Source organism: Camelus ferus, chromosome 22, assembly GCF_009834535.1.
Source record: "Camelus ferus isolate YT-003-E chromosome 22, BCGSAC_Cfer_1.0, whole genome shotgun sequence".
Lineage (NCBI taxonomy): Eukaryota > Metazoa > Chordata > Mammalia > Artiodactyla > Camelidae > Camelus > Camelus ferus.
This window is the reverse complement of record NC_045717.1, coordinates 22768185-22780540: the sequence shown is the minus strand read 5'-3', so window position 1 is coordinate 22780540 and position 12356 is coordinate 22768185. Positions and strand designations below refer to the sequence as shown.

Here is a 12356-nt window from a genome sequence, read left to right as displayed (position 1 = left end):
ACAAGGCTGGTGGACATTGGACTATCCCGTTTCCTTCCCCAAAGCCCACCTTTCAACTCATGTTGGGAGGTACCTTTGCCTTTATCCCATTTCATGGGTTGGGTCTCCCCAGAAGCAGATTCTGAGATCAGGACGTGAGAACAAGTCATTTACCTGGAAGGCAATTCCCAGGAAGCACCAGCTCGGAGGGGAAAATTACAGGCAGAGGTGGGGCGTCAACACAGGACCCGCTGTCAAGCAAGTGGCACGTGGTGACCGGAGCTCGCTGCCCTGGAGACTGCTGGACAGACCAAGGACAGTGCAGCTCAGTGGATAAGGAGGCTGTTTTCTTACTGTTTATTTTTTAAAATGGCTGTACAATACAAATCACACAAAATTTGCCATTTTAACCACTTTAGGTGAGCGTGAAGCACATTCACATGGCTGTGTAACCACCACCGTCGTCCATCCACAGAACCTTCCTCCTCTTGCCAGACGTAAACGCTGCGCCCATTAAATAATGAATCCCCATTCCTCCTCCCAACAGCCCCCAAACCTACCATTCTGCTTTCTGTCTCTATGAATGTGGCTGCTCTAGGTACCTCATATAAGTGGAATCACACAGCAGTTGTCCTTTAGTGATGAGCTGATTCACTTATAAAAACGTCTTCAAGGTTCGCCCATATTGTAACATGTCAGAATCTCCTTCCTTGTTAAGCCTGGATAGTGTCCCATTGTGTGAATGGACCACATTTTATTTACCCATTCCTCCACTGATGGAAACTTTGGTTGCTTCTGCCTTTTCGGCTTTTGTAAGTAGTCCTGCTGTGAACATAGGTAAATATCTGTCTTCAAGACCCTGCTTTCAATTTCTTGGACTATGTACCAGGAGTGGAACTGCTGGATCCCATGGTAATTCTAATTTAAAAAAATTTGGTTTACAAATTGCCACACAGGTTTCCACAACAGTTGCACCATTTTACATCACTACCAGCAGTGCACTAGTACAATTTCTGTACATCCTGCCAACACGTATTTTTCTCTGTCTATTTTTGATAATAAGAAAGATGTTTTTTTTTCAATCCACTGTCATTTAATACATCCAGTCAGTCATTGATCGAGGGAGCTGCTCCTGGGTGAAGAAGGCATTGCTAACCTGCCATGTGGTGAGCAAAGAGGATGCTGGCGGCCAGAGAAAACCCTCGGTAGAGAAACACAGGTGCCGGCAGTTGGAAGTTGTACTGTCAGGCAAATGCGGTGTTGGTGGCAGAGGTGGGATAAGGGTGGGGCACTGCGAGCATCTGTGTTCAGCAGTAAGATGGGTGCGAAAGGGGTGCCAACAGAGCTATTCCCAGGAGGACGTTGTTCCAACCACAGCATGAGGAACATCATAGGTGTTCAATGAATATTTCTTGAATGAATGAATGAGCAAATGAACAAATGGATCCCATGTTCAATTGCAGCTTTCTGTCCGCCGTGCCCAGAAAATGCCGACTGCTACAACAGCACCCACTGTACATGCAAAGGTGGATTTCAGTCCACTTCTGGGAGGAGATACTTCAAGCCCAATGAGAAATGTGAAGGTAAAAAGCAGTCCACACTCACCTTGGAGTTTGGAAAGGGTCAGGGACATCCTTCCTGGCCCCAAATACTGTGTTTCATAGGGGTGCTGGTATTGTAAAGATGCAAAAATATTACAAGATGAAAAAGTCAGGGCTGCCTCAGTGGCCTTAGGGAAGTCCCTAGCCCTTGTCTCCTTCTCACTCTCATCTTAGTACTGGCTTGATGATCCCTGATACTGGCTTGGTTTTTCTTGAGAGGAAAGCGGAGTTCCCAGGACCCTGGGCTCTTGAAGGCTGAAGCGCTGATTTTTTGTTTTTTGTTTGTTTGCTTGTCTGGGAATTCCACAAGGGCAGGGATCTTATCTGTTTTGTTTATTGCTGTACGCCTAAGACAGAGAATCATGTCACAGAGCAGATACCCTACAAATGTGTGTTCACCAAGAGAAAAAAATGAATAAATTATCTTGGCACTCCATGTCCTCCATGATCTGGTCCCACTTTTCACTACTCCCATCTGCTTGAGCCAAAATCCTTTTTCATCTCCAAAATTCTAAAGGTCTATTTGAATACCAAGGGAAGTACCACTCCTGAGCATCTAATTGCTGGAACTGGGTATCTGATTGATGGAGTTGTAGTGTCAGTTCAGAAGGTGAAGCAGAAAAGAGTAAAGCATTTAGGATTTATTTTATTTCATTTCACTTCATTGTTTTTTTAGTTTTTGTGGGGGGAGGGTAGGAAATTAGATTTATTGATTGATTGATTGATTGATTGATTGATTGATTTTTAGAGGAGGCACTGGAGGTTGAACCCAGGACCTTGTGCATGCTAAGCACACACTCTGCCACTGAGCTACACCCTCCCCCTCAGTTCATTTTTATTGTGACAAAATATACATAACTTACAGTTTACCATTTTAGTCCATTTTTAGGTGTGTCTTTCAGTGGTACTAAGTACATTCCCATTGCTGTGCAACCATCGTCACCATCCATCCACAGAATTTTTTCATTATCCTAAACTGAAACTGTATTCATCAGGGACTAACTCCTCCCAGTCCTTAGCAACCACCATTCCTGCCTCTGTTAATATGACTCCCATAGGGACCTCCTATAAGCAGAGTCATACAATACTACATTTATTTATTTAAAAATTTTTTAATTGTAAAATATGCGTAACATAAAATTTACCATTATAACCATTTCTAAGTGAACCATTCATTATTATGAGGTACATTTACTCATTTTTGTGCCATTATCACCACCATCCGTCTCCAGAACTTTTCTATTTCCTTTTTTTTTCCCCCGCTGGGGGAAGTAGTTAGGTTTATTTATTTACTTTTTTTTTTTTTTTTTTTTGATGGAGGTACTGGGGATTGAACCCAGGACCTCATGCATGCTAGGCATGTGCTCTACCACTGAGCTACACCCTCCTGCCTTCCAGAACTTTTCTCATCTTGCAAAACTGAAACTCTGTCCCCATTCAACATTCACTTCCCACTGCCCTTCCCCCAGCCCCTGGTACCCACCACCCTACTTTCCATCTCTGTTAGTTTGACTGTTCCAGAGACTGCATATAAGTGGAATCATGCAATGTTGGTTGTATTTATTTTTTTAACTTTTTGTTTTGAACTGTGTTTTTTAATTGATTTAATAAACTGTGTGATTCAAGCATTAAAAAAAACCAAGCCTCTATCCTTACTGCAGTGTTTTGACTTGCCACCATTGTTGTATTCCAAAGCCCCACGTATACGCGGGTGGGTCTACTTCTGGATTAGTTGGTCTGTTCCACAAGTCTATTCATGCACCAGCAACTCATAGTTTTATTGAAGTTTTATAGTGTGATTTAATGTTTGGTAAGGTCAGTCCTCATCTGGTAGTTTTTCTGATTATTCGTGTATGATAATATCAAGGCATCTCTCTCCATAAAATACATGTAGAAATTTTTTTTTTGTCGGGTCGTATTGGCTTTATCAATTAACTTAAGGAGAACCCACGTCTTTATAATACCGAGTCATCTTAACCAAGAAGAGACATCCTGGGTACGTCTCTGGCTGATGTTGGATAGTAGAGACGTCACAGGCAAGGGAAGGTGGTATGGTTTTATGAGAATAGAAAATGACATTTTCTCTTGATTCACAGATATTGATGAGTGTGAGACTGGACTGGCAAAGTGCCAACAGAAGGCATATTGCAGAAATCAAATTGGAAGTTACTACTGCAGCTGTGTTCCAGATTTTCCCATCTTCAACTGGGTGGCTAGCATCGTTAAACTGAATCATGACAAATGTTATGGTAAGAACCTCCGAATACTCTCGCCGCTGTGAAGAGGGAGGCAGGGGGAGAGCTTTTGAGAGTTCTGCCAATTTCAGGTCAGGGTAAGAGAGCAGAGATCTGCCCTGGCTTCTGTCACGCTTCAAGCCACTGTTGTCCTTGGTAATCTTTTCCTGAGAGATCTCATTCAAGCCCATGGCACCGACACCCATCTCCATGTAGATGCCTTACAAATTTCTGTCTCCTGCCCGGACCTCTTTCCTGGCCTTCCTAAACGACACTTCTAATTTTCTGCTGGGCTTCTCTACATGTTCCTCTCTGACTCTCGTTAAGTTCAGTTTCTGCGTCTGCCTGCCTGCCTGCATACTAACACCTGTGACTTCCTGCCGGGACCTCTGCTTCCAATCCAATGCCAAGGTTGATCTAGTGTTCCTCTTTCCTTATTTGTAGCTCCTTTCTCCAACACTGAGAAACCTGGTTCTCACTGTCCAACCTGTGTATTAATTTGCTCATTCCTAGTATAATTCCAAGTTTTGAGTTAGATGGATTGGATTTAATTTTTGGCCCTACCACCTACCAGCTGCATTTTGGGCGATGACTTAACTTCTGTATGCTCCATCTGTAAGTGAGAATGCTAACAGTGTCTGCTGTATTGGTTATGGGTTGTGATGTAACAAATTACCCTGGCGCCAGTGGCTTTAAACAACATACAGTTGAATCTTGAACAATGTAGGGGTTGGGGCACTGGCTTTCTGCACAGTTGAAAAATCTGTGTGTAACTTGACAGTTAGCACTCCTATCCATGGTTCCACATCTGCAGATTCAAACAACCATGGATTGTGTAGGTCTTCCATACATATTTGTTGAAAAAAGTCTGTGTTTAAGTGAACCCATGTGGTTTAAACCCGTGTTGTTCAAGGGTCAACTGTATATTTGACCTGCATATTTTACAGAGTCTCACAGCTTCTGTAGACCAGGAAACGAGGTATGGCTTACCTGGGTTCAGGGTTTCTCACAGCTGCAAAGTGTTGGCTGGGGATGCAGTCTGATCTGAAGGCTTGATGTGGGGGCAGATCTACTTCCAAGCTCACTCACGTGGTTGCTGGCAGGATTATGTTCTTTGAAAGCTATTGGCCTAAAGACCTCAGCCCCTTTCTGGCGGTTGGTGAGAGGCTGCTCTCGAGTTCTTACACAGGTGGGCTTCTCTAGTTTGCTGTATTACAGCTAGCGCAAGAGAATAGCCACACAGAGACAGTAAGCAAAACAGAAGTCAGTTTTTTTTTAACCTAGTCTTGGAAGTCACATCCTCTCACTTTTGCTGCATTCCGTTCATTGGAAATGAATCACTGGGTCCAGTTAGGAGGGGAAGATTACACAAGGGTGTGAATAAAAGGGTGTGAGGTAGGGATTGTTGAGACACATTTCAGAAACCTGCTCATCTCAGGCTGTAATGGGTGGAACGTCACCCCCTGGCCCGATTCCTGTCCACCTGGAGCAGGTGAACGAGGTCCTATTTGGTGACAGAGTCTTTGCAGACAGAGCCAAATCAAGACGAGGTCATGCTGGATGCAGTTGAACCGAGCCCAGTAAGCCTGATGTCCTTATGTGAAGGGGAAATGTGGGCATCGAGACATAGAAAGACGTGCTGAGCCAAAAGCAGAGGCTGGAGTTACAGCGCTGTCAGCCAGGGACACTGGAGACGGCTGGCAAGCCCCTGAAGCCGAAAGAAACAGAGAAGGGTCTTCCCCAGAGGTGGCGGGGGGACCACAGCCGTGCTGACATCTCGATCTTGGACTTTCAGCCTCCAGAATCTTGAAAGAACCCACTTCTGTTTTTTTAAGCCACCCGGTCTGTGATACTTTGTCTCTGCAGTCCTGGGAAGCGAATACACCCCACTTGCGATGATTAAGGCAGGCAGGAGAATTAGCACAGTGCCGGGAACCTAGGGGAGCGCGATAAATATTAGCTATTATGCTATGCATATCTTGGTTCTAGAATCTTCTGTGTTCCTTTAAATGAGATAGTGGATAAGAAGGCACTTTAAATACCATGCTGTTGAGGGGAGGGTTTAGATCAATGGTAGAGCGCATGCTTAGCACGCACGAGGTCCTGGGTTCAATCCCCGGTACCTCTGTTAATAAACAAAAATCAAACAGACAAACCTAATTACCTCCTCCCCCAAAATAAATAAAATCAGAAGTTGGAAAAAATAAGTACCATGCTGTGCAGACAACAGCAGGCATTATTGCTGCCTGTATCTTATTATGTCAGTTAACACTCATTCCTTTGGGACACCTTCTCTGTGCCCCCAGTGTGACCCTTTTCAGTATGTTCCCAACTCATCTCATCCTATTTATTAAGAACATGTTGACTCTTGCAATAACTTAATTATTTATTTGTCATTATTTGCTTGGTGACTTTCCCACCTGACCTGCAAACTCCACAAGGAAACACCTTTTGTCTCTTTATTAACTTACATCCATAAGATTTAGCCTGGCTTTTGTAGGTGCTCCATAAATACTATCAACTGAATTGTTTAGTTGGAAACTCCATCCTAATTCCTTTTAAACTTCTACTGTGGAAGGCATTTGGGCCTTCCTAAAGGGGAGTTAGGAGACGGTGTGGACACCTCGGGGAAACAGCCAACGCGAGGATGGTTGGAAGAAGGATGTGTATCCGGGCGTGTTGTCTGTTATAGTCCATTGAACTGCTGATTTTCTTTCCCAGAGGATGCTGGTGAGCAGCCACCGCTACCAGGGAAGGTTTGGGTGAGTAAGGTGTCGCCTAGGTTTGGAAAACAGCCGATCAGTCTTACTATGTCATTCTCCTGCTGAAATACTACCATGGCCCCCTCTGGCTTACAGCACACAGCACTCCTCACCCAGGAGTGATCTTGTCCTCTATCCCAGGGGACAAATGGCAATGTCTGGGGATATTTTGAGTTGTCACAACTAGGGTGCTACTGGTATCTAGTGTGTAGAGACCAAGGATGCTGTTAAACATCCTACAATGCGCTGGGCAGGCTCCCGTGACCATTATCTGGTCTCAGATGTCAGTAGAGAAACCCTGGGGAAGGGTTTAAATGCCTCAGCTGTCATTCAAACACCGGTATCTAGAGCTGTGTTCCACCCCCTCTCTCCATCACCACTTCCAACGCACTCTTTGCAGGTTCCAGACAGCTCACCCTTTAAGCCTTCCTGTTCTCATAAACACAATGGACTGGTGATACACCCTTATGGGCTGTGTGTCATAGACGAGAAAGTACATATCCGCTTGATAGCACAGAGCCCAGCGGCACCTTAATACATGCTATTGCCTTCTGGGCTCACCCAGCCACGTTTAATGTGTCTTCCTGCTTTCTTTAGTTTCAACGAGTCTGCTTAATTAGCTTTTTTCTTTGAAAGGAAATTCTAAGGAACAATGGCAGCAAAAAACACATTGCAGAAAAGGCTACCCAACTTCTTCAACAAATAGAATTGCTCATATGGAATAAGAGTTTTGTTTCTCCCGGAAAGCATGAAAATGCTACGCTTGACATAGGTAAGAAACAGTCAGCATCTTCCTTATGCCCCGAAAAGTGTTTGAGGGTGACCTTCCATCAGACCTTGTGTTTATATATTTATATGACATGGAGAGAGTTCACCCAGGGGATTCTTCCCAAATGCAGATCTGCTTCTAAGTGATGATTTCCTTGGAAAACTTCTATTTTTTATTTTTAAATTAAAAAATTTGAAATGTAGTGGATTTACAATATTGTGTTAGTTTCAGGTGTACAGTGTAGTGACGGGTTTTTTTTTTTTGGCAGATTATATTCTGTTATAGGTTATTACAAGATATTGGGGGTAATTCCGTGTGCTATGCAGTAAATCCTTGTTGCTTATTTATTTTATGTATAGTAATTTGTTAATCCCATATTCCTGATCTGCCCCTCCCTGTCCCTTTGGTAACCATAAGTTTATGTTCTGTGTCTGTGAGTCTGTTTCTGCTTTGTATTCAGATTCATGTGTATTAATTTTTAGATTTCACATATAAGTAATATTATATAGTATTTGTTTTTCTCTGTCTGACTGATTTTACTAAGCATTATATTCCCTAGGTCCATCCATGTTGCTGCAAATGACAAATTTCATTCTTTTCATGGCTGAGTAATATGCCACTGTATACCACATCTTAAGCCAATTGTCTGTTGATGGGCACTTGGGTTGTTTCCATGTCTTGGCTATTGTAAATAGTGCTGCTGCAAACATTGGGCTGTATGTGCCTTTTCAAAGTAGAGTCTTTTTTCCAGATGTATACCCAGGGGTGGAATTACTGGGTCATATGGTAGCTCCACTGCTAGTATTTTAAGGAAATTTCATACTGTTTCTGGGACACCTTTAAATGCTTAGCTTTTCTTTCTTAAAAATTAAGTTCTCCCCTCCCCAGACACTCCATTACACATTATTTTTTTTTTAATTTTTGCCCTTTAAATATTCTATGGTAAAGGCTGAGTTTGCCTACCCTAGCTCCAGCTCTGGGAAGCCTGGCCATCTCCTCTCTCCCCCTGAGCTGTGTGGCCAGTGCAGGATACTCATATCATGTTAACCACTTCATCTCCCTTGGCCAGAAAGGAGAGAGTAGTACCATCTGGTCTACCTTGCCTGCAGTAAATGAAATCACCAGTAGGGGGTCTTCCAAAGAAGAGTGATCTTCAGCAAGTTTCTTAGGCAGGAGATGTGCCCGAAGCAGGACTCACTTTCTTACCGTTTTCAGTCTATGAAACCAAGAGGTGCAACGAGACAAGTGAGACTATTCTGGAGGCTGGAAATAACACGATGAATATCGACTGTTCTGCCGCCTTCAAAGGAGCCACAAGAGGTACTGTGTCTAAGACGGACTCTCTTGACCTCCAAATTCTAGGCACTGCTGTGTCATTTCTGGGTGGCTGGGCCAAGAGATGGGGCTTCTAAAGGTTTCAAGGTAAGGAGATGCTGTGTGGTGGAATTAAAAGGTCTACCTTGACCAGTAACCAGGCAATTTGGAGGACACACTTGTGACAAACACACAGGTTCAGACAGAGATCCCTTGATATGCTTCCTTAAAAGGGAGGGGCTGGTGCATGCTGTTTCCACGTGATGATCCAAAAAAACTCCCTCTTGATGGTGGCAGATGACTGTCGCCTTAAACACTCTTTCCCTGGGGAAGCATTTTATGATCCCTCTATTTAAAATAGCCATCCAGTCTTCCTCTATCCTGCAGGTTGGCAAACTTCTTTTTGTAAAAGGACTAGGTAATAAATATTTTTGATTTTTCGGCCAGATGCTTTTTATTATACCTACTCCACTCCGACATTATAGTGTGAAAGCAGCCATAGATGACACATAAATGAAGGGACCCGGCTACGCGCCAATAAAACTTGATGTGCAAGAACACGTGGTAGGCGGGATTTGACCCCCAGGCCATAGTTTGCCACCCCTGCTGTATTCCATCACTTTATTTAAGTCTCTGCATCACATCCACACTATGCGATCTTTTTCTAATTCATTTATTTGCTTGTCCATCTCTCCCACTACAACATCGGCTCTCTGATACAGGGACTCTTTTTTCCCCTGTCATGTTACAAAGTCTGGCACATGGTAGTTGCTCAGCAAATATTTGATGAATAAATAAATTAATTCATGCATGAAAAATATTTTAAAGAGAAAGACCCAGTTGCCTTGAGAGTGTCTTCACTACCACTGCAGTTCCTCTAGAAACATTCCTGGCTACTGATTGATCTTCACTCTTTACTGTGAGCTTTAGAATATCAGAGGGGGAAGGAAAAGATCTTAAAAGCAGTTGATTTTTTTTAGCGGAGCAAATAAAAGTGCAGGTGGCAAGTGTCTCTGGGTAAACCTGAGATGGTGGCACATGAGTGACTGCAGCTGAGGAAACACTGCAGCACGCTGTGCATTGAACTTCTGGGACTTAATTATTCTTGCGTGAAGGAGGGGACGGGAAGAGGATGGGAGGGAGATAGAGGGAGAGAAAAAGAAACAGAGGCAGATAGAGACACAGAGAGGTAGAGGAAGGGAGAGAGGGGAGGAAATTGAGAGAATGAATTAAATAGAGTGAGTCATCCTGCGAAATTTTCCATTAAGTTAGACACCCCAGAGTGAGCTTGAGATGGAAGAAGGGAATGTTTGGTTTCTTCATCCCACCTGAGTTTCACCTTCTGAGGATGAACATCTTGCCTCATGATTCTAATTTTGATGTCGAGGGCTCATATACATTTTTACCACACATCAATGGGATATTTTGAGTATAAATCCCTTATAATGTGTGGTGCATTATAATACATATTACACAGGCAAAACGCTACTCCCCAAGCCACATGTGATAGGTGAATTAGGCAGTGGAAGGGATTTCCAAGGAAGATTTTGGCTATACCTAACGTTTGCCGTATGACCCTCACACAAAACACTAGCGTACCCATTCCGCAAATTCTAGACACCCTATAAAATGATTTTTCTTCCATTTTCTCAGATAGCAATGTTGTTGCACTGATCACTTACCGGTCTCTTGGGAATATTCTAAATGGATCCTATTTTGGCAATAGAAGAGGGGCAAAGGGAGTCAAACTGAACTCTCAAGTGATGAGTGGCTCCATTGGTGTGAAGGAAAGAAAGGATCTATCTAAACCTGTGTTCCTGACCCTCCAACATACTCAGGTGAGCAAAACCTAGGCTAGTTCTGTGTGCATTACTTTGTGTGTGTGTGTGTGTGTGTGTGTGTGTGTGTGTGTGTGTGTGTGTGCATTACTTTAAGGGATGTATCACCACAGTCCTGGTAGGAAACTGAATTCTGTTCTGATCATTCAAAGAGAACCAACGGGAAATGTTGAGGTACTGTGGGAAACTATTATCACATTCAAACTTAAAATTGCAATGGAGGAATGAGCATTGCTGAGCCCAGGGCAGGCTGGAGGCATGGAAGAGGGATTGCCCTGGAGATGGAGGTAGCCTGCAGCAGAAAAGGAGTCTGCGAAGAAATACGCATTCTGCCTCTCCTATCATCCAATGTTCTCTCACCAGTTCCTCTCATTGGTCCTACCAATGACAAGCAGCGTGAGTCAGGTAGTTCATAAGGGTCAATCCTGGGAGATCTGAGATGACCAGAGATGGGCAGAATAAAGGCAGAATAAACCCCACGGTCAACATGTGCTATGAAACTCTTCCCCACAAGCATTCCAGAGGAGAGAATTTTCCCAGTCCAGGTTCCAACCCAGTGCATCCATGATTAGCCTGTAAAACCAGAAGGAGACCCGCTTTTATGCTATTCTCTTTCCAGCCTGGCGGTAGCAGGAAAAAACATCTCTGTGTCTACTGGAAAGGATCGGAGGAGGGAGGCAGCTGGTCGACAGAGGGATGCTCTCACTGGGGCAGCAACGATTCTCACACCAAGTGCATGTGCTCCCACCTCTCCAGCTTTGCTGTCCTCGTGGCTTTTGCTCCCAAGGTACCACGAATCATGGGCGCGTCCCGTGAACGTGACTGTGTCCAGGAAGCTGTGAGGTCTTCCTCTCCGTGTCTTAGAAAAAGACTGTAAGATAAGGAGTCAAGCAGAAGTAGCTTACTTGAGAGGTAATTCCAAGAAGTACCAGTAGGGGGCTGGGGAATGGACGGGAAAAGGACAGAAGCCAACGCAGAGAGCATTGCCAAGGCAGTTACCGCTTTGGGTAACCGAAGGTTACTTCCCTCTGGGGGATGCTTGGAGTCCACGCAGGAGACACACCTCAGACTCATCCTAACTGAACAGTGAGAAAGCTGAGGTATTTACACACCACCTCCCCTTCAGCCCTTTGCTGAAAGCTGCATCCAGGGGCTGTCCATTCTCCGACAGCTCATTCAGAGTGGCCAGAACGAGCTCAAGCTGACAGAGGAAGCCCTCAGACATTGAAAAGCGGGGTTGTCAGCTCCGACAGTGGGAAAGTTCAAGGTGATCTGAGATCAAAAACGCCTGTTACTCTGCTAGAGAGAGTTAGAGAAAGCCCCTCCGTAGAGAAGACGACTGACTATCATCAATGAAAGAGCCTAGCCCCCCGATCTTCCCAGATCCCAACCGTGTCTCAGATAACTCAGGATTAAAGAAATCTACCTAACTTCTTTCCCCATTTCCTTTTAGCACCCATTTATTGAGCATTTACTATAAGTCAACCATCATATTGCATATTTAAGTGCACAGCTTCATTTTATTCATTCAACAAATTCATGAGTACCTACTATATCAGATGCCACCCTAGGCACTGTAGATACAGCAGAGAACAAGACAGATAAAGAAATCCCAGCCTTCATGAGATGACTTTTGAGTGCCGTTGCCCAAAAGGACCACCGGTCACATGTGGCTATTGAACACTTGAAATGTGACATGTGGGACTGAAGAACAAAACTAAATTTTACTTAATTGTAACTTATTTAAATTAAGAAGCAGTGCAAAATATTTTTGCATTAAACTCAACTTTACTGTTTGACCACGTTTTACTTTAACCATTGAAAGCAGAGCATCTGAGCTGAGAAGCACTCAGTGTAAA

General features: G+C 43.9%; 1 protein-coding gene across 2 annotated transcripts in view; it reads left to right on the top strand.

Moving 5' to 3' along the window:
- LOC102510972 (putative adhesion G protein-coupled receptor E4P) overlaps nt 1–12356 on the top strand; it is a 29675-nt gene that overhangs the window by 5711 nt on the left and 11608 nt on the right. For both annotated transcript variants that reach the window (XM_032465740.1, XM_014553142.2), the window contains exons 4-10: nt 1443–1562; nt 3677–3829; nt 6536–6576; nt 7213–7348; nt 8561–8665; nt 10313–10497; nt 11117–11284. In XM_032465740.1, coding sequence (XP_032321631.1) covers nt 1443–1562; nt 3677–3829; nt 6536–6576; nt 7213–7348; nt 8561–8665; nt 10313–10497; nt 11117–11284 — 908 coding nt within the window. The remainder of the gene's footprint in view (nt 1–1442; nt 1563–3676; nt 3830–6535; nt 6577–7212; nt 7349–8560; nt 8666–10312; nt 10498–11116; nt 11285–12356) is intronic.